Raw genomic sequence first — 25497 nt, 5'->3', positions numbered from 1 at the left:
CTAGAATTATACTACTGAAGACCCAGTGCAAATGACAAGGTTCTTAGAGCGAATATAAAAACGTCTCAAATGTTGACTGTTACACAGAGAAAGCAGAAGAGAACAAAATACAGCCACAGTCCTGTGGCTGAACACTCTAAGCACACCTCGGGTAAGAAGGCAGCCGTGTCTGTGGTTTTGTGCATAAATGGCCTCTGTTCCTCCTCCCTGCCACATTGGTGCAGATTTTATGCTAAAGTAGACTTGGAAATTAGCCAAACCAGCTCTGCTTATTACTAACCAGGCAACCTTGGTAAGTTATTTAGCTTTTCCTCTGTGTAGCTTTGGCTGTCCTGGAACTAACTCTTTGCACCACATTTGCCTTGAACTTACAGAGCCCTGCTTGCCTCTGCCTCCTGAGTGCTGGGATTAAAGGCCTGGCCAGTTATTTAACTTTTTAAACTGTATCCATCTGAAAAGGCAAAACAAATCAAATTAGTTTCATGGAAGCATCGGAGAACCAAATTTTTAAAATACATCACACATAATTTATGTATATTTGTTATATATATATATTGTATAAACATGCATACAGATTTATATACATGTTTATATATTATGCTAGAAATAACCTAAGAGATATTCACAATTTAGGTTTCATTCATACCTATGGGGTTAAGACTAACATCTTTAAAATGTTAAAGATTCCAAAAATACTGTAGAATGTGTAGGTCCTCCCTACACACATACTGGATCTAGTGCTGGAGAAAAAATTCAGCTTCCCGATGAGATACTTGATAAGGAAAAAGTAGCAGCTGATTTGTGCAGTATCAGTTCTGCAGTGGCAAATGGTTGGCAGTGGTCTTTTGTACTCAAAGCACTGGGAGCCAACAAGAGGACTCAGGGGTAAAGGTACCTGCTATTCACATCAAAATGCTGACTCGGCTCCGATTGCTGGTACAAATCACTGTATTTGTGAGATTGAGACAGCCTCATGCAGTAGCCAAGTCTCTTTTAGAAATACACTAATGACAATAAAGAGACAAAAGGATATTTCTTGAATAATTAGTTGTTACTTGGAGATGGGGAGGAAACGCAAGCAAAAGTGAATTGCTTTTGGAAAAAAAAAAATAATGTGTCCCCGGTGTGGACTTCCTGTTCAATTGATTACATAACTCACAGAAAGCCAATGTGGGGTGTTCGGAAATTAAGTTTGAGTTGCATTTGGAGTAGTACCTGTGGGCCACTTATACAGTGGGACAGAGTACAGTCTTTAATTAGCATGAGATCTGCTTTAAAAATTATCATTTCTCTAGCAAAGTATTCATATATATGACATGCTTATATAATTACTCCTGAAACTGGATCTAAGATTGATTGATTTCTACAAAAATAGTGTTCTAGTATTTATTTTTTCCTTTAATTAAAAAAAAAGAAAGTTTCATTTCACCGTGGGCTGCTGAACCCACTTGTTTATAATTCTTAACAGGAAAAAAAAAACAAACAAAAAAACACCTGATAGGGCCTTTGCTCCCTCACTTCAGGGTCCTTGAGTACAAATCTTTATAATTCTGGAAACATTAAATTCTCTGTTCTGGTTTAAGAACAGTGTTGGGAGAGTTTGTGCATGAATAGACAATGAAGTAATTAAATTACAAAAGCAGCATCTTGTCTTTTATAGGAATCATTTTCTATACTGTAGCCATTTTCTCCTTGAATAACCTTTTGTTTCTGTCTGTGAGCCTTGATACACAATCTGGTTTAATTTGTTTCTCCACTCATTAGGGTGCTGCTGGTAGTGCAGAAGGTTTACCCACGTGTTCAAACTGATGAAGGATTCAGCACCCTCCAGAAGTCTGTTAAACATCTGCTGAACACTCTGGACTCCCCAGTGCAAGGTATAGCATTTCCATTTTGCTGTATTAATACAGCATCACAAATCCCATCAGAAAAATGAAGCAGAATACAGCTGATGCAATCACGTATACACATACACACACACACACACACACACACACACACACACACACACACACACACAGAGGGAAATGTAAAGAAAGGAAGCTATGGCCGAAAAGATGAATTCCTAAAAGTTTTCTTTATGTAAACATGAGCTCTCTTACTGTACAAAATCATGTTTATGTTTGGAATAGAAAATGGATATTAGATAGTAAACATAATCAATAGATTAATATTATCACATTTTGGAACAAAAGCCTAAAGTGAATTGTAAGATTTGTGTCCTTTTGTTTGTTTGTTTTTGTTTTTGTTTTTGCTTGTTTGTTTGTTTGTTTGTTTTTTGAGACAGGTTCTCACTATGTAGCTCTGGAAATCACTAACGACATAGACCAGGCTAGACTTGAATTCACAAAGATCACCTGCCTCCTCCTTCAAAGTGCTGGGGTCAAAAGTGTTTGCCACCACAACTGGCATGCACCCTCATTTTTATCCTCAAATTAAAAAAAAATCAGAAAGAATGTTTCAAGGTAAAAATATATGCTCATTCAACCTCTTGAAAATGCATGGTAGATATCATAGCATAAATTATCTATCAGTAAAAGTCAATCACCCCCAGGAAGACAAAAGATAGCATGTTGCATGAGTTGAAAATGTCACCTTTGAATATCTGGAATGTCATTACCTAGAAACCACATGGAGACGGTTGGGTGGACACACGCAGGCACACACAAAGGTTTAGAGCGGTGAGACTCAAATCCCCGCTGCCGAAGCAAACACAGGTTAACATTTACCTCTTCGGAATGAATTCAGAATTGTGCTTTCTTGTCTGCATTTGCCGGTTTTTAACCAAGTAGCCTTCTGCTTTTGGATTCTAAAGTAAGCATACTGCGAGCGTCAGACAAAAAGCCGACTGCTCCTCGTGTTGTCTCAGTCGCCTTAAGAAAGGCAGGTGCTAGAAGCCTGGGAAGAATTCTCAGTGCAGAGTCCGACATACTTATATACCAGCTTTTGCTGGCCAAGAGACGTTTCCTATCTACAGTTACAGAATTAATGACTTATTTGCATGGTTGATTGTTTCTAACGCTAATGTTTTTAGCATTAGCAAACCAGGAGAGGTTTACTCTCTTAAAAGTCTAGGCCAGAGAACAAGACAGTGTGTTAATTATTTCCTGTGTTTTTCTTTTTTAATATTTGCATTTTAAAGACTTGAAGACTTCATGTTTCTATGATCATCCTCTTTTTTAATCTTCAGACTTACATCTTAAATTAATAATAATGAAATAATATAATTAATAACAATCACATAATCTAAAGCAAAGTGATCAACTCAAGATTTTTCTCCCCAGAAGACAAAAGCATATCTGTGCTTTAGAAGCCAAAAATAAACAATAATTCCTACTAATGTGACAGCAAAACCTTTTTCTGGAGAATGATGTAATTCAGTTTTCTATATTTCCATAATTAACAGTGGCCAAGACTTATATCTATGACTATGTTACTGATCTAGAAAATGTTAAGTGTTAAGACATGCAATCGGGTGATCAAGGTAACAGGGAAATGCAGCCAGACCAAGTCATTTTTATCTGCAGAATTGCATGTGTGTAACTCCTCTCTGTCGTTAAATCTCAGCATGAGTGAGGGGGAGCAGCACAAACCCAGTCACCTCTCTTTCCCTAGTCATTAATCCCAGCTTGGACAGAATCCATGGCCTTTGAAAGGTTTGCACAGGGATTCCCGGGAATCCTCCAGGAAACTCAAATTCAAGCCAATGATGCTAACTCATCTACATGAGAGTTTCTGACCACAGTGACCACTTGCCACCCTGGCCGGGACACTGCATGCTTAGTCTTGGTGGTGTCTAGTCTTCTATTTGAAGGGTATGTACTTGTCCCCTAGGTGTTGTGTTGCCGTAAGGCACAGGATGTGGTGACTCATAGTAGAGCTGCTTGTCTTTTGCAGCTCTTACAGGAGTGACCTCAAAAAGGAAGAGAATAATGGTACTTTCTGTGTCAATGCTAAATGATTTTATTATCAAAACAATTCTGAGATATTACCCATTCCACAGCTGGCTTGCCATGTGTTACTCTGCCAGCAAGAGGCCAATCTTAGAGTGGACCCTGGACCTATCTATTCCCAAAGCCAGGTTCCTTAAGCTCTTTATAGGTGACTCCAGTCATGCATCCTTTCAGACATACTGGGACACAGTTTCTCACCGGAACAGGTCGGTGCCTGCCACCATCAGACCGCACAACTTCTATTCAGCAGCTGATGGAGTGTGACATGTCATGCCACACTTCTTCCCACATGACAGGTTTCAGAGCCATGCTCCAGTATCCTACACAGTCTGATACAGCCAGACTCCCTGCTCCTTATCCCATGCCTCTAATCCAGACTGAATAAGAAATACACTTAGGGCATCTTTGGAAGCCTCCACATCAGCCAGGAAGACATGGAGATACTATTGTCTCCTATGTTTGTAGTAAGGTGTCTAAATCCTGTACTCTGTCCCACCTGGGGTCCCTGGGGTCCCAATACTCAGTGATTCCTTTTATAAAGACTGAGTTTCAGGAGCAGAGGTCACTTTTGTGACTCATGAGTATGTACTTCTTTGCAAAGTCATAAATCCAGTGAAACAGTATTTTAATATAGAGAACAGGGAGGGCAAGATTGCTGGGATGGGGGCAAGCACTTGCTTTGATAACCTGATGACTTCCCAATGTGTGTTATGGCGCATATATATACCAACATTCACACATATACTGTGCACATGTGCAATAATAAATACGAAAGTAAAAGTTGATTATTAAAGCAAAGTAATACTTCCTGGCTTAGTGCCAGCATGTTTATTCTCATATTATGCATCACACCCACAGTATGCAGACAGGCAAGATGCCCACCAACACAAGAATAGATAATGAATATAATGCATATATACACAGTGAAACTTTCAAGTGTTAAGAACAATAAAATTATGAAAATTTCAGGAAGATAAATGAACAATTATGTTAAGTGAAATAAGCCAGGCTTGGAAAGACAAATACCAGATTTACTATTACCTATTGAACCCATATTTAAGTTTAGGTAGATAAATAGTAAGAAAATTAAAAAGGAGACCATGAAAAGAGAGAAAGAATCTAAAGGGAGCGATGGAAAAAGAGAGAGTAGTGGAATGTATGTATCATAGAAACAGAAGGTGACTCTTTGGAAGGATGAAGAGGTTGGCAATCAGGAGAAAGAAGAGAAGGGAGTAAGGCAGTGGGGGGCAAATAAGGACAAAGTATGACAATATACACATATACATACATACACATACACACATACATATACAACAGGCATATTCATATACACAAACTTTCATACACACATATACATACATACACAACATTACACACACATACATAAACATATCTATACATACATACATACACATACAAATATACATGCATACATTATATATGTGTGCATGTATTACATGAAAATGTCACAGTAAGGTGGCTCAGTGGGTAAGAATGTTGATAAAGTTCAATCTGAGACTCACAAGAAGTAGAAATCCAACTCTCAAAGTTGACTTCTGATCTCAGTACTCATTCTGTAGAATGCCTGAGAAATCAATTAAATTAATAAATATGAATAGAAAAAAGTAGAAATCATCACAATGAAACCCATTTCTTTGTATGCTACTTCCCCAAAGTAATAATAATTAAAAAAAAAAACAAATTTTACCAGTGCAGAGGGTTATCTAGATGTCTGTGGACACCATTTTATATATGCCTAATCCAACAAAAGTCAAAGAAGTAAAAATCTTGCTTTTTAATGGCTTTAATATTTTCCCATTCATTTTGGTCTGTTTGGTCTACTGATAAGAATATTTCTTCCAAAGTACTTTATAGCTTTCAGTGGACAGAGGGAAGGGTTTCTATTTGAGTTCATAGTGATAACATGAAGTTAATTTCTGTTGATAAGTCACTTTTATGGCCTGAGAGAAAAGAGAAATTCTATAACCAGAGTGTGTACAAATGCCGGCCAAGTTGCTGGTAGCCTCACACACACATTCAACATGGGCAACATAGACCTTGGAAAAAATAGTTCCACAAACATTTCTACTGAAAAAAAATCATAAAACTCAATAGATTTCTGTCCTTAATTTTTCAATATTTAGGTATCAAAGAGTAATGTTATTACTAATACTGATCAAGTGTATTTATTGTGGGTGTCTTTGTTGCTGGTCTTTTAACTTGATTGTCCATGTTTTATAAGGAGGACAATAATATTCAACTGCCCTTTGGATAAATCTCAGAAAATTTCACTCCACTGAACAGGAAAGCTGAAAAGGCCATTCTGGCAGTTACTTGAGGCCAAGTCAACATAGACATGAACAATTCAGAAAATAGACGAGGGCGGGTATTAAACCCTGGAATATTATTTTATCTATACATTTATTTCAATACGGCAGAAAACATTTAAAAAGCATGAATCTTTGCATAGCTTTGCACATGGGCAGTTTTCCAAGACTGGAGGGTGCATGACCTAGAAACAATGGAAGAGCCATTACAGTGGCTCATACAATATCCTATTGGAAACAGAGAGGCTACTGTTAAAACAGGGCTGCACCAAAGCATCCTGGCCCTCGGTGAGCAGCATCCCAAAAAGGAGGCTAATACTCTTCCAAAGCAAGGTGGCCTAATGCAACGGATTTAGTGTTTTCATTTATGCCGTGACTGCTTAAGGAACTTTTCATCTCCAGTTTTCATGTTGTTTCTGCACCTACTTTCTCTTTATCATTCAACTTACATAACAAGCAGAAGCATTGACTTTTTTTTTAACTTCCAGGCACAAATTTCAGAGGTTACTACAGTTTCAATGCAACCAGTTTAGTAGTCCAGATCAACCCCCCTCCACCCCCGACACAGCTTCTTGCTTTCAATAATGACTGCACGATCCTATTTACATTGATCAGTGCTTCTTGACAGCTGCATGCGGTGATCACGGCCTGCTCTTTTTGAAATAAAGTACAGATTACTGAGGGCAAATGTTTCCTAGGTGCACATCTGAATTGTCTGGGGAGTTGGGGAAGGGAGACAGAAAACCATCCAGTGACACATTAGAGTGAAAGTCATTTCATTTGATTAGCAAATTGCTTGGTGCTCAAGCTTCATTATGGTGTTTGAAAGTCACCTGTGAAATCGGGTCTTGGGACAAAATATGGTCTGATGTGTGAACGAAAAACAAATAAACTGGGATTATTTTAACCAACAGACACCATTTCCTACCAACACCTTACATATTTCCAAAAAAAAAAAAAAAAAAGGAAAATGAATAGCATTTGTTTAAAAAAATGCACCTTCTCTTTCCACTATTAATTTGATTTATGGCTTTTTTTTGGTGAGCAGTAAAGTATCTTTGAACAAACATGTTCTATGTTGACCTGTGTATTATTGATTATTGCTGTAGGTGACAATTCAACGCACACGTGGAGTGACGATGATGAGCAGACCCTGTCCCCGAGCAGTCTGGCTGCACAGTAAGTTGTGCTTCCAAACTGTGGGCTCACCGGCTGAATAAACCAAGCCTCCCATAAGCCTCCTTATCGTCTCAGCACGGAAAACCATGCTGAATCAAAGGGCACTATCAAACTGTAGTAAAGTTGAAATGAATTTGGGCATATTATTCAATACAGGTTTTCTGAGATGTACTCTGCTAAGACAGGAAGGGTTTCCTTGTGCCTGTGAGGAGAGTCTTGTGGTCACTTGTCTCCAGATTCATAAGGTCTTTCTCCATGAAAAATGCATAAGCATCTGTCTTAGGCTGTTCACTTCCTGTAGCAAAATACCACAGACAGGGCAGCTGATTAATGATGGAGACTTGTTTTTCACACTTCTGGGTAAGCCTAACATCAAGGTGCAAGCAGATTTGATGTCTAAGAAGAGCCAACTTCCCAGATCATAATGGACACCTTCTTTCCAAGCCCCCTGCTTTTCTTTTTTTGTGGTTTTTCGAGATAGGATTTCTTTGTGTAGCCTTGGCTATCCTGGAACTCACTCTGTAGACCAGGCTGGCTTCGAACTCAGAAATTTGACTGCCTCTGCCTCCTGAGTACTGGGATTAAAGGTGTGCACCATCACTGCCCGGCCCAAAAGCCATTTTTTAAAAAATAGGCTACCAATCCCCTTCATGAGAGCTTTGTCCCCAAAGACCCGACATCATCACCTTGGCACCTAGGCTGTCAATATATAGAATTCAATATTCAGGGCAGAACAACACCCAGAATTTTTACATTGCTATTTCTTTGGAGTTTTAAAGAGTCAAAATGTTCTTAGAGCCTAATCAAGATAATGCAAATTTTGTCTGCTCTCAGTAATGTTCACATAGCAGGGGGAAAAAGATTACAAATCATTTAATTTTGGACTTCACTAGGAAATGACAGCAGTCACCATGGTGTCTAAAGACCACAAGCGTGAGCAGATTTTGAAGGAACTCATAATTAGGATAGGGAATGCAAGCCGTTCCCTGATATATCTAACTTAGGTAAATTTAGAGTCTAGTTGCTCTTGTAGGTAAAGGTTGCTTTAGCTTGAGAAATCATGCTATTGTGGTTGCAAGAATTTAGTCACACCAAATATATCCTTCTAACTAGAAGGAATTTGCACAATTAAATTTGAAGAGTAAAAAGGCAAGGAGATGTTGCTCAGTGGTACCAAAACATAGTTAGGGAAGGGACATGAAGTTCCGAAGTGTAGTTGCTTAGTAAATTGACTAGAGAGAGCGGTGATGTGCTTGCTAAACATGGGTCAGAGGGATAGCTCAGCAGTGAAGAGCACTGGCTTCTCTTTTGGAGGACTCAGGTTCCACTCCCAGCAATCACATGGAAACTCACATGCATTGCTACTGCCAATCCCAGAGAAGACAACGTCCTCTTCTGGCTGCCACAAGAACTGCACACACAGAGTGCATAGGAATGCATGCAAGCCTAACATCTATGCACATAAAAAAAAAATCTTACAAAATGAGATAGGTCTCATGTAGCTTTGGTTGGTCTATACCTTGCCATCTAGACAAGGTTGGCCTGCTTCTATGTTTGGAGTTCGAGGATTAAATTTATGTGCTATCATATCTAGCATAAATAAAATATTTTTAAAGGTCAGAGAAAGGGATTTTTGACTTTTTGTCTTGAAGAAATAATAAATGATTGAGAAATACACTTAAAATCATTTAAACATTATATAGTATGTACATACTGAAGTATTGTATTGCCTCTCATAAATGGGCCTGTTCTTTGTTTTTTATACATCATTTAAAATAAACTAAATTGACAACCAAAAATACTTATTTTAACCATTCTATTTTTCTAAGATCGAATTTAATGGAAAGGTCTCTAACTACAGGCAAATCCTGGGTAAAAATCCACTTCTGGCCCCACTTTCATCCTCCGTGCTGGCTGACCCAGGTGCTTCTCTCAAGGAATTCTTGGACAGTTTCACTTTAGCTAGGTTGCTATGTTTCAGATATCTGGGCCTTTTGATATCTTCCCTAGATAACCATCATATTTAATAATAACTTACCAGAAAAAAAAAAACTCTTTAAACTGACACAGTGGATGCTTGCTGCTGATACCAGCGATCCCTGTCAGAGCCTACAGGCATGCATAACTGACAGCACTCAGCACTTCTGTCTTGCAAATCCCTCAGCAGTTGCTGTCAGCTTATTAGAGGGAATTCAATACCCATAAGATGAGTCTTGTTGTGATTGATGAAATTAGGGAGAGTCTTTAGACTTTCTTTCCACTTCCATTTTAAAATAATCACACCATGGCACAAGACAAAAGGGCTTTGGGCTTAGCTTTTTCTAGTGACAGCTACTCAATACCACCCGTCTTATAGCTTTGCACTATTGTTCATGTTCTAATGTCTTTCTAAAATGTATGTGCATGTGTGCTCCTGTGCACGTGCACACACATGTGTGTTTTTATCTATACCTTACCTTTTATTGTAGGCACTTGGGTGAAGAAAGGATTTCGTATGAAGGATTTTAAATTAGTCATTTAAAGGACTCACAGTGTTTATACCAAAGCAGTGGCATGTATATGTTGTCTAAAGTTTTGCATATATTAAAGCATTTTATAAGTTGATATCTGTGCTTTCTACAAAAGTAAAGGGGAGGGTTATATGGTTCTTCTGGGTCATCTCCAGTTCACCTATTGTGGGAGGTTAGGCCAACATTTTGCTACTAAACACTGCTGCCTGAGAGAGCTGGCTCTACAGTGTTGTATATCCTGCAGTGGGAAACAAGAGAGGGAAGATGCAGGAAGGTTAGAGCCATGAGAACCTTCCTACTGGAACCAGTGCACAAGAAGCCATCCAGAGATGCTTTGTTGGCAGACAGGTTCAATGACTAATATCTCTGTAGCTTCCCATGTCTATTTTACAGATGAATGTATCTACTCAATGCTCACACACAAAAAAAAAATGTACGTGCTAGGTAGTCTTTCTGGTCAGAAAGGATGGAGTACAAATTTAAATGGGTCATTTCTCCAAAATGTGCACTGGAGACATGCTTATCTTTGTTACTACAAAGAAAAGAAATAAATGTATAAACTCTCCCCCAAAAAATAATAGATACACTCGGTGGTTTCCAGCTGTTTCCATAATTCTGTTGGTCTCTTGTTTGGCATTTTGTGTGCCTAAATCTTGATATTTAGTTTGTCTTTAGCATCTTTTAACACTCCTTCCTATTTCTATTAATATTGTCACATATTCAAAATCAATGGGACAGGATCATCTCCTTTCTTTATCTATCTATCTATCTATCTATCTATCTATCTATCTATCTATCATCTATCTATCTATCTATCTATCTATCTATCTATCTATCAATCTCTATCTATCTATCTATCAATCTCTATCTATCTATCTATCAATCTCTATCTATCTATCTATCTATCTATCTATCTATACCATCTATCTCTCCCTCCTTCTCTCTCTTTCCTTCATCCCTTTGTTCCTCTCCCCTTCTTTCCTTTCTTCTTTTCTTCCTTCCTATATGTTTTTCCTTTCTTCCTTTCTTGCCTGATCTTTATGACCTTAGCTGGCTAACCATGGATTGAGAGACAGTCCATTAAACTCATCTACATGCAGGCATGATTCAGTGTTCTACAGCTAACCTATACAAAGAAGTTGGAATCATTAGCAATCCTACTCCTGTCGGGTTATTATTAGTTTTAAGGTGATTTAGTTTGGAAATGCAGCTGACAGATGGTTCCTTTTATTTGGGCTATACAAGTTAGTCTAAACCCATACTCCCTGCCCTTTATTCATCAATTGATAAATGGCATTGATTACCTACATGGAGGCTTTGATAAATGATAAAGCTAAATGTTGAAAGCTTAGAGATCTAAAGCAAGCAGACATGGCGTTTTCCACAGTGTCTAGACAAGGAAATACCTAAACAAGAGCTTTTAGAATCAGTGCTTTACAACAAACATTTGTGGACCATTAGAATGGCTCAGTGGGGAAAGGCCTTTGCTGCACAAACCAGTGATCCTAGTCCTATCCCTGAGACCTCCATGATGGAACGAGAGAGCCAACTGTAGCAAATTCCTCTACACGTCCACACATGTTCTGTGAAATTTGCATTTCTTACTCCTCCACAATAAATAAGTTGAAAAATTTAAAAGTCTGGGCTGGTAGCTCAATGATAGAGCCCTTGCCTGGCCTTCAGAAGGCACTGGATTCACATCATGGGGAAAAGGCTTAATAAATGCCTTGAATAATATTAAAGTATTTCATCCTACAGAATATCAAACTATCAATGTTTATTCATATATTTGTCACTTTCATTTATATATGTATATAAAATTACTCTAACTTTGGGGGGGGGAAGAAGGCACTGGATTCAATCCCTATAACCAGAAAAATATTAAAAAGAAAAAATATATATGATGGGAATTATAATTAAAAATTACTCTTATGACCAATAAAGTGTGTTCTTGCTGCCAAGTTGGAGACTTTCCTAGCATTGCTTTATTTCTTTTTAATGTTCCTTCGGGATCCAGAGTTGTTGGCCCACATTTAAACCTCCCAAGGCTTCTTTAATATTACTGCTTTTTCCTATATTATTAGCGGTGCTAAGAAAAGTCTCACCTATTAACATTTTGATAAGATACAAGTTAGTATTTGACCGAACCTGTTATTTTGCCTATTGTTCAGCATAATTCAAGGTATACATCTTGCAAACAGGCATTAGCATTTACTCCCTCTTTGTCACTTAAAATGTAACAACAGCCAGTGATGAAAGAAGCCACAGAATGGAGAAGTAGCCTTATGGTTGAGGTAGCAGGGAATACACCACACACACACACACACACACACACACACACACACACACACACACACACAAGCACACATTCAGAGGTGTGCTGCCTCTGTACAGCAGGGCTTGGTGAAGGAGGGGATCCAATTTCACAGCAGTTTTGGTACTCAGGCCAAAAAATTGCAGTTTAAATGACTTTGCTTCCATTTTCCGAGGCCTGATCACATGTTCTCATCTCATTCACAGGCTCCTGATCCTGGAAAACTTTGAAGATGCTATCTTGAACATATCATCAAATAGTCCATATTCTCCTTATTTGGCGTGTGTAAGGAACATGACGGACAACTTGGCTAAGGGATCACCAGGTGATGCTCTCAACTCCCCCCATGATCTCAATTTCTGTTCTAATTGGCTAAGACATTAACTTATCAAAGGATATTTTTAAAAAACCCACTATTCTTATTCATAGGTATACTTCTGTTTCAGCTAAGTGATTTAATATTAGAGTGGAATTTCTAACATCATTATGCTGGCCTCTTGCTGCTGCTTGCACCGCCTGGTCAGCTGAACAAATTTAGTAGGATGGTTTCGTACTAGATAATGTGATAAAGGTTACCTGGACGAACTTCCCAATTTTTCAGAGTCACTAGGAGTTTAGGCAACCCTTCATGACATTCTCTGGGACCTTGGTGCTCTCGGGTTGTTGAAAAATTAAGACAAGTAATCGGGGACTCCAAAGTTCTTGAATATTTCATGAACAAAGGCAACCATGTGCCAGACTACTTCTTGCCTTCACACATTGAATTTTCAATTTTTTTAAACCTATGCAAGCAATCATAAATACTACAGCCAAACGTTTTCCACTATTTTCACACACATTCTTTATTACCTATACCACACAGTATCAAGAAACAGTATGACACATATCTAAGCCTGGAGTTTATTTCCCCAATACTAATAAATTATGGCTGAAAGTACATACTTGGATACGGTGACTATACAGTCAATCTCCCCCAACATATTCCAACCTAGTATATCCCAGAGTCAGAAATAAAAGAGCATGATTTAATTCACAAAGAGCCAAAGGCATGCAGTACCTTCCCTAGAAACATCTTTTATCTCTAAGCAGCATATCTGTGAATATTTTAAAAAATAATGAACTCTATAGTCCACATGGTTCAAGGAAAGGTTAATTTTCACTCGTTTTATATTTATATTGAGCTACAACATTATTCTAAAAACTCCTTGCTGATAAGTCTGGATAAAAGTCTCTTTCCAGTGTGCTCCCCTGGTAACCTTGTGATTCTCACAAAGTCATTCTTCCCCCCTCCCCTGCAGACAATCTAAAACTTCTGCAGTCCACAATTCACTTCAGAAAATCTTTCCTTCAAAATGGCTCCTCCGAGGACAGCTTCCCTCCATTTCTTGAGATCCTGAAATCCAAGGTAAGCCGAGAAAGGAAATATAAATAACAAAATAGCAACCCTTCGGGTGATACGCTAGGAAGATTCAGTTAAAATATCCGATGATTACAGGTGACCTCCTTTTCCCTGCATCTCTGTTCTGGCCAAATGGTGACAAAGGTGCTTGGCTTTACATAATATCCTCAATGTCGGCCTCAGCATAAGATTATCATACAAGCCCACTTACAGTGCTCATCAGCATCCATAAACATTTCACAATGTAGCTATCTTATTAAGCTTCATAATGTGGGACTTCATTGTATTATTATTTTTTTTAAATTGTCTTGCCTTTAGCTTTTCTATATATAAAAGTAGATTTCAAAAGCTAATATCCCGACTTCACAGTGCTCAGAGGTCTCAAATATTAACATATCTGTTTTTCTTGTCATCACACCAGACACTAGGAAGTCATGTTAAAATGCCTGACCCTGAAGAAGGACAGGGAGGAACCAAACATGCAAATCTCTTAAGCTCGAGTCAGCTCCTGCTCATTTGTCTATTGTTCACCCCGTGTACAGATTATCAGGAAATTCATTTTTAAAGCAACTCTATTAAGTCTTGAAAACAGTTTTCCTAGTAAGAACTGCAGTTTAATTGGATTTATGTAGCCTGGGATAAAGTTAAATTAGAAGTGGTTTATTTAGGGCAAGCAAGTGATTTGCTGTGTGGTAAACAAGCCGTAATTAAGCAGGCACGCAAAACATTATGTCCATGTATATTACAGATAAATATGCTCATTAGACTACCTACCTTTTAGCCCTACTTTTCTACATGAATCAAATTTTCTAATGTACTTAATTTAGTGTTATCTTAATTTATGCAAATGAGAAAGAAGGCATACATTCACCCAGAAAGCTTTTATTCATCTTTCAAGAATCAGTATAAATGTCACTTCTGCAACACTAGTTTATCGCTTTTCCCTTGTTTTCCAGACAGCAATGCCCCCTTTCATTTATTTTATATGTGTACTGAACTATGATATCATCCTAACCAAACTCCTCGCTGATAGGTCAGATGAAAGTCCCTTTCCGATGTGCTACCCAAGTCATCTTGCGATTCTTATAAAGTCATTTTTCCTCCCTCCTCTGCGGGTAATGAGAGACCTCCGCAATCCACAATTCACTTCAGAAAATCTTTTTTTCTTTTTTGAAATGGCCCCTATGAGGACAATTTCCTCTTTTATTTATAAGACAATAATCTCCATCCCTCGAATTCTTGTAATCCAGCCAGTGGAAAAGTCAGGAAGGAAGAAGTTACGATTGTAACGGAGAAAGACAAAGGATGTGGTAGGCAGACCGACAGCGTGTAAAGATGGGCTATCTAACTCAGATTATGGGGTGCAAAGGTGAAAGGGAGAAACTCGGCCAAGAATATGATACTTACTCTGAGTTTTGAAGGCTGTGTATCATTAGGTTACACTCATGCATTCCAGACACAGAAACTCGAGCTTGTAAGAAGCCCGAGAGGTGTGTGCTTCGAAGACCGCTACCTAGAGTCACAGGAAGAAGGTACCTATGGGAAAGTCAGGAAAGGGGCTTTAGAGAAAGGCCACGCCCAGGTCCTGCAGACATCTTCTATTAGTCTAGGGGTTTGAGTTTGGCATCAAATATGAAGAAGGCTAATTTTGTATTTTAGAAAGAGATTAGGTTGGGAGAATGTTACGTGGGCCAAGTCTGAAATAATATAAGCGAAAAAAAAAAAAAAAAAACACGGCCTGTGCGGAGTCAGTGCAGTCAGGGAACAGAAGGGAGAAAGAGCTTCAACTATGGTTTAGGAAGCCAACCCGAGGTGGGGCATGAGGAATCCGGAGCTCTCGGGACTGAGACTTCCGGCCTTTGGAAGGCCGTAGCTAGCTAGCATCATAGTTTGCCGTGTTGGGGGGCGGGGGGGGGATAGCACTTCCCTAGAGTAGAAACAACGATGAATTCAGGCCTTCCTTATCTCTAAGAGCACATTATCTCTAAATGAAAGCTAAGATTCATGAGCGTATAAACGAGGCTATTAAGGTGGAATGCCAACAATAGCTCTGTGTTCTCTGAGCTGCTACTCGGCACATGGCCATGAAAGAATGAAGCCGGGCGCCTATGGTTTTTATAAGTATAGTGACAATTGCTTCCTGCCATCCTCAGGGTGGCAGTCATTTGGAGTCCATAGGCCCCCGAATTTTATTCATGGAATTCCTTGCAGCAGGCTAGACCCTCCAAAACACCCAGTGTCTGCCCATTTACAAAATTTCCTTCTTTCAGCCTCTGCCTACACATTTTGTTGGAAAGTATCTGTGTTCTTTTCTCTCCTTGTTGCCTGTTTTTTATCTATTTTACTCCCTCTGGTTCCTTTGGTAGAAAAGGAGACTTCTTGACTGCATAAAATAAATTTCTTATGTTGGGCAGGAATGTAGACAATGTATACTATGTTTAATGTAATGCCTTAAAATTTTTTGAAATAGACACACACACACACACACACACACACACACAGAGAGAGAGAGAGAGAGAGAGAGAGAGAGAGAGAGAGAGAGCACTCTATTTACTGGCTAAGGACTCAGGAGCATTGAGGGCTTATCAGTTTAAGTCTATAATACTATGGAATCTTCACAATCTTGTGAATTAAATTTCTCCTTTATTTGGGAGCTACTGGGTAGTGGGGAAGCCCATCATAGCTAGAAATGGTGTTAGTAAGGGATCATTACCCAATTATAGGCCTGAACCTCTGCCTATGATGACAGAGACAGAGCCTCTAGGTAGGGCTTTGAAAAATATGTAGTCTAAGGTTAGCATATGCTTTGTTTAATACAACATCTCACTTCATAGCCTTGGATGGTCTGAACTTACTGTGTAGCCCATACTGGACTTAAAAGCACAATCCTCCTGCCTCTGCCTCCTGAGTGCTGGGATTAGAAGTGTGCACCAGCACCTCTTGTTATGCTAACAAATGCTGTGAATGTATATGTGAGTTGCAGACACCTGTGTCTGTGTCCCCATGCGCTCATGTGCACACACGCAGAAGCTGAAGGAAGACTTGTGGCGCCTTCCTTTATCACTCTTCACCTTGATGCTCTGAATCAGGGTCTCTCGCTGAGCTGGAAGCAAGCCAGTAAGATTGTGGGATCTCTCCCTCAACCTCCCCTGGAGCTATAGGCATGAGTAGGCAGAGAGTGTTGGGGATTCAATCTCAGATCTTCATGCTTGCAGAGCAAATGACTTTAGCCACTGAGCCATCTCTGTATCAACACTAACAAACACTTTAAAAGAGAATTATAGTCACTGGGTTTATGCTTTACGAAGCTTGTAGAAGAGCAAGCTCAATGCCTGTATTGCTCTTGGGATAAAAGTGCTGAGTTATGACGCTTGTGACAATCTTGAGGTTCCTCCTTGGTGACCGTACGCTTCTCAGCACCCTCAGTATTACTGACCCTGATTTACACTCTTGTTTCAGAGAACCAGTCCAACCTAAGCAACTACAGCTTAGCTGAATATCAGATTTCTCTTTCTATCGTCTTTGTCTCATCTGGGTCAATGCAGGTGACCTTAGCTGAAATGTCCAACAATGGGAATATGGAACCTGAAGAGACTGCCAGTTAGACAGGACCCCCCAGTGGAGGAATGGGAGCACCAACTCACCTACAAAACTTTCAACCCCCTAAAAGAGTACTCTCTCTTAACACAAGTTAAATTTCCAGCACTCACAAGGTAGCTCACAGCTATTACTACAGTTACTGGCCTGTAATAGTAATAGCTCCTGGCCTTTGAGGGCACCAGGCACACCTATGATGTACATACATACATGTAAAAATACCAATACACATAAAATAATTTTTAATTAACAAAATAAAATTTAAATTTCGAGAAAGCATCAAAGAACAGAAAATAGAAATGGTGTACAGACATCTGGTTCCATCTGTTAGAGGTTTAAACAGATTCAGCATTTGGACCAAAGTCCAGAATAAGTAAACATGTAACTACAGTATGCACAATGATTGCATCTATTCCAGAATGGAAAATTTTCCACAGCAGTAAGAGCAGTAAGTAGAATTTCCATACATTATGAAATCATTTCAGACTGTTCAGAGCCAGAAATTAATGATGTTATTCAATACTGTGGAAAATGAGCCAGTGATACTTGTTCTTCAGGATGGTCAATGGTTGACTTTGGTTGGCTTCTGTGGCTTTCCTGTGCTTACTGTGAGCCTCTTACTAACACTCATCATCCTTCCTTCCCCAGTGATGTATGGAGAAAAATGATCGCACACCTATGTCTCTGCTGGGGAATAGTTTGTTTCTGTCAAAAAGCAACTTCTGACTGGAAACTGAGCGACAGTGATTGCTAGCACACATAGCTGAACTGGACTTCCCAGAGGCAAACTCTTTCCTCCCTCAGGACGTATTAATTGGGAATATATCCTGAGGATACATAGCACATAGTGAACGGAGTTCAGGAATATAGTAGAGAGCTTAGACCGTTAAGAGTTCTGGAGTCCTTTCTCCTTGTGGGTTTGGGAGTTTAAGTCATTTTGGCTATTTCCATAGAATGAAAATATTTAGTTTTTCTGAACAGATCAAAAGGCAGAAGGCAATATGGCTAACAAGGCAGACAACCTGAAAATCAGGTCTATTCTCACAGAGTTGCTAATGCATGCTACAGCTTAAAGACTTAAGAAAAATGTTGATTTGGATTTAATTGTCTTTTTTTTTGTTTGTTTTTTTGTTTTTTGGTTTTTTTGGTTTTTTTCGAGACAGGGTTTCTCAGTAGCCCTGGCTGTCCTGGAACTCACTCTGTAGACCAGTCATAAGATACCATAATAGTTAGATCATAACCATTTCTAGCTGTAGGGTTGAGTCAGGTTGCACGCATTCCTGTTATTGGGTAACCATTGTTCCGGAATCCCTTTCTCCATGTAAATGTAAGCATTTTCTATTACCTAATTCCACATTTCTCCCTCCTCTCAGCCTCTGTGAACTCTTTGACTTTCTGAGTTATGAACTTCACTCCTCTAGGTCATTCATATATTGGAATTATATATTATTTGTATGTGGCTGATTAAATTTAGCATAGTTTCCTCAAGATTTCCCACTCTGCAACATCATATCCTTTTCTATTTAAGGATATATATGTATGTGTGTATATATGTATATGTGTGTATACATATATATGTTGATGTATACACACACATATATATTCATATACAAATATCCTTAGACATTGATTCTTTTTTCTATATATTCTGGTTATCCATTCATCCCTTGAGTTGTTACTATTTTTTGGCTATTATTATTAAGGCTTTTGTGCACATTGGTATACAAATATTCTCTCCAAGCACTATCTTCAATTCCCTGCAGCATAGACCCAGAAGTTGAATTTGAGCTTGCACGCTGATTTTATTTTTGAGTCATGAGAAAGTGCAATACTACTTTCCATACAAGCTGTACCATCTCACACTCCTACCAACAATACACAAAGGTTACGATGCTTGTGCACCCTCATCAACACTTGTTGCTTTCTGGTTCTGTTTGCTATACATCACAGCCATCATGATGGATGTGAGGAAGAAAGGCTTTAAAAAAAATCCAAGCCAAATCTGCCTCCCCTCTGTCCTTACACATGATATAAAATATAAATTAAATATAAAATTTGTTGAAGTGATCACAATTTAAACTGTATTTTAAGAACTACTTGTCTAAGTCAGGGTTTCTATTGTTTTTGGTAATGAAACACCATGACCCAAAAAGCAAGTAGAGGAGGAAAGGGTATATTTGTCTGACACTTCCATATCACCAGTCCATCATTGGAGGAAGTCAGGACAGGAACTGAAGCGGGGCTGGAACCCAGAGGCAGGAGCTGATGCAGAGACCATGGAGGGTGCTGCTTATTGGCTTGATTCCCCTGGCTTGCTCAGCCTGTCTTCTTATAGAACCCAGGACCATCATCCCAGGGATAGCACCACCCACAATGGGCTGGGCCCTCCTCCACTGAAAAGTAATTGAGAAAATGCATCCAATGCCTGCAAAAGTCTAAAGAGGGGTCTGATCCCTTGGAGCTGGAATCTGCTGGACACCTAGATTGTTACGTGGGTACTTGGATAGAAAGTACAGCCTTTCAATATTGTGTAGCAAACTCTCTAAACTACTGAATGATCTCGCTGTCTTTCTTAATTTTTAAAACTACATTTTAAAAAATTGCAGACCCATGCCATAGGGAAAGTAAGACTAATGGGTCCCAAGGTTTCATAAGATTCTTAGGAAAGAGAAAGACAGACAGACAGCAAAAGACACACTCCTTTGTTATAAAGCTAAGCCCAATGCCAACCGACTAATTTGTAGGCAGAAACATGTTTTACAGGATCAAATTTGGTTACTTATTTTCAACTATTAAATATGTCAAATAACATGACTAATCTATTTCCTCTTCTTTCCCCTTTCTGGGAAGCTGTCTCAACTTCGAAATTTGACGGAACTTCTCTGCGAATCAGAGACTTTCAGTTCGATCAAGAAGTCTTGCCAGTTCTCTAACATGAGCTTTGAGAGGCTGTGTGAAGACCATGCCTTTCACGTGCAACTGATTGAAGCGGCAGAGCTGGGCACTGACCTCACCACTGGCTTACTGTACCATGACAATATAATATCTGCAAAGCTGAGGGGTTTGCTCACTGGAGATCCCAGCAAAATTAATCTCAATGTGGACTGGTAAGTTTTCTTCTTCCTAGGAGAAATCCTGTCTCCAAAATTGTACCGCCGAGTTGAATTTTTTCTTCTGCTTTGTCCTAGGCTCCTGGAACAGGCGTTGCAAATGAATTACTTGGAGAATATCACACGGCTAATACCTACTGTAGAGGCCATGCTGCATGTCAACACCAGTGCAGACGCTTCAGAGAAGCCAGGTGTTTCCCTGCCCGCATCCTAAAGACTTATTAGGACACAGGTTGCCATCTTCAGTTTAAGAAAAGGCTTTCTCAAAGTCCCCAAACAAACCTGCTCTCCTGTCTGCCCTCACAATGAGGAACCCGAAGCAGTTGTTTGTCTAAAGCAGACATATCAAGCTAGTAGGAACTGAGACCTGAAAGAATGTTATAGCAAAAGGTTTCCAAAATTTAACGAGTTAAACCAATTTACCTTTTGTTTCTAGATAGAGTAAACATGTATTGGAGAGTTAACTGTATGAAGGGGGGTGAAACATGCTCCCTTCTGTAAGAATAATCTGAAAAAAATATCTAACTAAAATGGAGGCACAATTGTGTGCAGAAATCTCAGCTCAGAACTTTCTGTTGGTATTCTAAGCACTATACAGGATGCAATACACTTCTTCTTGGCTCAACACCTAAATACTGAAAAGAAGGACATCCTGAGGCACAAAATTGGAAGGACATTAAGTCTAAAAATGATGAAGATGTGTTGCATGAGGGTAATTTAGTACAAGAAAGCAGGGCTTGAGCAATGGCATGAGAGTAATTTAGTACAAGAAAGCAGGGCTTGAGCGATGGCTCATAGGTTAAACACACTGAACTCGCTTGCAGAGCACCCAGGTTCAGCTCCCAGCACCAACACGACATCTCACAACCATTTATAACTTACCTCCCTAGATGTACTCTTCTGGACCCTGTGGGCATGATACTAACACGATACACAGACATACAAGCAGGCAAAATACCTATACCTATAAAATAAAAATAAATAAATCTAAAAAAATGCTTAAAAACAAAACACAAGTTGATTTTAGAACAGAGATTACAATCTTCAAAAAATAAAATAAAAATATTGTTTACCATGTCTAAACTGGCCCGAATGTGAAATAATTAGAATTTGTCACTCTTAAAGAGCTTGAAATTACAAACTTTCAGTGTATAAGCAGTGTAAGATTGTAAAAGCCATTTATAAACAATAGAGTTCCCAGACAAATTAAAGACAAATATCTTATCGTTGATTTATCAAGTCTACCCTCAAATTGACAACATCATATGCTCCTAGGTTAAAAAGCAATTTGAATTTAGGTGACGGTTTAAATCAAATGGAGACGTATTTATTTAGTGGATTATATGATCAAAGTCTGTGAAGAAACCCTGTTTTCCTTAGATCAACCTTGGGTTGTGGATACCTGGGGAAAATTTACAACCTAGAGCAATCTGTTACCTCAAGTTAATGGCATCATAAGTACAAGTCTAAATCAGACAGAGATAGATCTTAAAGATGCAAAGCCTGCCAAACCTGAGAGACATCTGCTTCTGACGAGGCATGCATGTTCAATAGGTGTTAATCCAGAAATTCTGTTAGTGTACCTAAAAACTGTGCCATTAAAACTGATGTGTGAACCGTGTGTGTGTGTGTGTGCTTTCTTCACAGGTCAATTAAGAGAAATGTTTAAAAACATAGATTTGCTGAAAGAAGATCTGAGGGCGATAGGGATGTCCAACACAAGTATCGACAAGCTGCTGGCCATTCCCATTCCAGACAATAGGGCCGAGGTAAGGGTTCATGGCTGGAATAAAGTCAGCTTGTAGACGTTTACATAGCACTTAGGATTTTAGGTATTTATCAGCAAGACACCAGGAAGTTGCATGTGATTCTGGTCAATTTTCCACGCAAAGGGTTAAAAAAAAGTAAATCTTAAGTGACCATTGAAGTATTCTGTAGTTGTGTGTGTGTGTATATGTATATGTGTGCACATGCATGCGTGTGTGTTTGTGTGTGTATTTTTGTGTGTGCATGTGTGCATATGTATATGTGTGTGTTTGTATACATAGGTCTGTGTGTGTATGTGTGTGTGTAGGCTGGACCTACCACTAAGCTGTACCCTCAGCCTTAGAAGAGAAATTCTGAAGCAACATCGATATGTTTCAATGCTTTGTAGTTAGCCTTGCCTTGCTTGTTTGTGTTCCATACTTCCCCTCTCCCAACCCCTATGAAGTGTTTTCCTAAACCTTCAGTAACTGTATCCACTATTATAATAACATTATCTGATCTCCTTCAAGGATATCAAGGCCAAACTTCAAAAACCAAGTTGGGGGAGAGCACAGAGACAGTCACCCTTTGTTGTAACAAAACTAAAACTGAATATTCACTTCTACCTTTTGAAGTCCCAAGAAGAGACTTATTATATATGATAGACGTTGTATTGGAACTATGGAAAAGTTTGTGGTTAAAGCTAAACTTTTTTTTGGCTGTGAAAATAAATAATGTTATTTTCTTCTTAGCTGAAGAGCTAGTTTTCCACTCAAAATGTCTTGTCTTTTATCCCACTTCCAAAGCCATTGTCTGGAAGTGTCATAAAAATTTTCCAAAAGAACTGCACAGCTTATGGCCGCATGCAACAGAGTGTGTCATTTCTAAGCACAGCTCAGTTATTAACCAAAACTAGATTAAGTTCATGGAAGGTTCCCTCTGGAAGATATTTAAGTTGCTGTTGTCACCATGATTAGTTCCCTACACTAAAATTAAAACTGCTCTGCCTTGGCTTTTCTCCCCACCCCAACCCCCGCTAGCAAGTCGCACCCCCCACCTGTTCCGTTTGTTTGACCTCATTTGATTCAAAGCCGTCACCTTTGTAATCAAGTGCTTGGCTTATGAAGAGCAGAGCCATCTTAGTGAATGAAAACTTAAGTAGAGAGCACACAGTCCAACTGGTATTTTTAAAAAGGAGAAAATGTTTTGCAAGTCCCAGGAATGTTTTGCAAGTCTCAATTATCACTGGCTCTCCTCTTTGTTTCTACCCAGCATCAATAGAGATGACATCATCTCATTGACCTGCCTCCTTCTCTCACATTTCAGTGTCTACACATGGCTATCTAGGATCTGCAGTTATTAATTAGTTTGCAATTCTGGACTGCCTCCTTCTCCTCCTCTTCCTCTTCCCCTTCCTCTCCTTCTTCCTCCTCCTCTTCTTCCTCCTCCTCCTTCTCTTCCTTCTTTCCTCCTCCTCCTCTAAGATCCTCATCTCTGAAGCTATAGAGTAAGCAATCATCAAGACAGGATGCAACCCAAATTAAGGAAGAGTAGATGCTTAAAACATACATGACTCTTAAGCTAGTCATCCCCCAGACTGTCTCCTAACCATTTATTTATTTACTTAATCAATCATTCATTCATTCATTCATTCATTCATTCATTCATGTAGTCACTAATGTTGTTTTGTACCCAACTGTGCAAAGAAAGCTCTGCTTTTCTTCGTGAATTTCTACCTGCCTCTTTTTCTCCATAAGACTTCCTGTGTTTTCGAGTGAGCTATCAGCTGTCTGTAGCTTTATTAATAGTAATTGGTGCCTTATACACCTGGTGAGGTGTATTAGTAATTAAGCATTTGTGGCACAGATTTGAGGACTGAGTCCCCAGAATGATTTAAACTAGGCATACTGTCTTATATTCTAGCATCAGGAAGTAATGACTGGGGAGTCTCAAAGCAAGCTGGATAGCAAGACTAGCTGCATCAGGCCCCCAATGGCGGAGCTAGAGAAAGCACCCAAGGAGCTGCAGGGGTCTGCAACCCTATAGGTGGAACAACAATATGAACTAACCAGTACCCCAGAGCTCGTGTCTCTAGCTGCATATGTAGCAGAAGATGGCCTAGTCAGCCATCATTGTGAAGAGAGGCCCATTGGTCTTGCAAACTTTATATGCCCTAGTACAGGAGAACGCCAGGGCCAAGAATTGGGAGTGGGTGGGTAAGGGAGCAGTGGGCAGGGGAGGGTATAGGGGATTTTCGGGATAGTATTTGAAATGTAAATAAAAAATATCTAATAAAAATTGAAAAAAAATAAAGAATAGCTGTATCTATCAATGAGGTCTGATTTTGACTGAGAGACCTTGCCTTGATGAATAATGTAGAAGGATGAAGAATGATTTCTGACATTCTTGGGCACCTGTGTGCACACTCACCCTCACACATCTGTGTCCATGCACAAAGATACATACACACAAGCATACACATCACACCAACATGAAAATGGATAAATAGGGCAATATAGTGGTTGATGTATGAAAGAGTCATTTTATTCCTAGGGACTATTTGTTACATTCTAAAACACAGAGCGTGCACACACACGCACACGCGCACACACACACACACACACACACACACACACACAGAGAGAGAGAGAGAGAGAGAGAGAGAGAGAGAGAGAGAGAGAGAGAGAGAATTCCTTAAAGTGAACATAGGGTACTCAAATGATTCACGACTAAACTAGTTTTCTTCTTCCTATTCACAGATAATTTCTCGTGTATTCTGGTTGCACTCATGTGATACGAACGTCACCAACCCCAAACTGGAAGATGCCATGAAGGAGTTCTGCAAGCTGCCTCTTCCAGAGAGGTCACATCAGTCCTACCTCATCGGACTCACCCTTCTGCACTACTTAGACATTTATAATTTCACATACAAGGCAAGTTGCCACGGGTGAATATGTTTCCATGTTAGTTTAGTGTAAAAAAATATTGGCAGGTGCTGTCTATTTTAGAGCAAAATAAGACTTCTACCAAAGATCATGTACTGCACATGTGAACATGTGTGACTTCTACCAAAGATCATGTACTGCACATGTGAACATGTGTGGCTTCTACCAAAGATCATGTATTGCACATGTGAACATGTGTGACTTCTACCAAAGATCATGTACTGCACATGTGAACATGTGTGAACATGGGCTCAAGAATGAAGCTACTGACCAAGCTGTGTCTACTGTCACTTTGTATATCTAAAAACAAGGTAAAAATACTATATTAGTACCATAACATAAAATCTATTATTATTTCTTATTTTTCCGTAAACATTATTGAGTACAGTGAAAATAAAGATTGGGAGCTGGAGAGAT

The 25497-nt window shown here is 39.2% G+C and overlaps 1 protein-coding gene across 1 annotated transcript in view; it reads left to right on the top strand.

Moving 5' to 3' along the window:
- The window catches only part of Abca12 (ATP binding cassette subfamily A member 12), a 171151-nt gene that overhangs the window by 70719 nt on the left and 74935 nt on the right, over positions 1–25497 (top strand). Inside the window, exons 8-15 of the mRNA XM_085838191.1 lie at positions 1765–1877; positions 7390–7459; positions 12490–12608; positions 13582–13688; positions 20130–20386; positions 20468–20580; positions 22037–22158; positions 24895–25068. Coding sequence (XP_085694317.1) covers positions 1765–1877; positions 7390–7459; positions 12490–12608; positions 13582–13688; positions 20130–20386; positions 20468–20580; positions 22037–22158; positions 24895–25068 — 1075 coding nt within the window. The remainder of the gene's footprint in view (positions 1–1764; positions 1878–7389; positions 7460–12489; positions 12609–13581; positions 13689–20129; positions 20387–20467; positions 20581–22036; positions 22159–24894; positions 25069–25497) is intronic.

The sequence above is a fragment of the Mus caroli genome, unplaced genomic scaffold (assembly GCF_978045245.1).
Source record: "Mus caroli unplaced genomic scaffold, Mus_caroli_1 scaffold_1, whole genome shotgun sequence".
Taxonomy (NCBI): domain Eukaryota; kingdom Metazoa; phylum Chordata; class Mammalia; order Rodentia; family Muridae; genus Mus; species Mus caroli.
The sequence above is the reverse complement of the archived record's forward strand: the minus strand, read 5'-3'. Positions and strand labels throughout refer to the sequence as shown.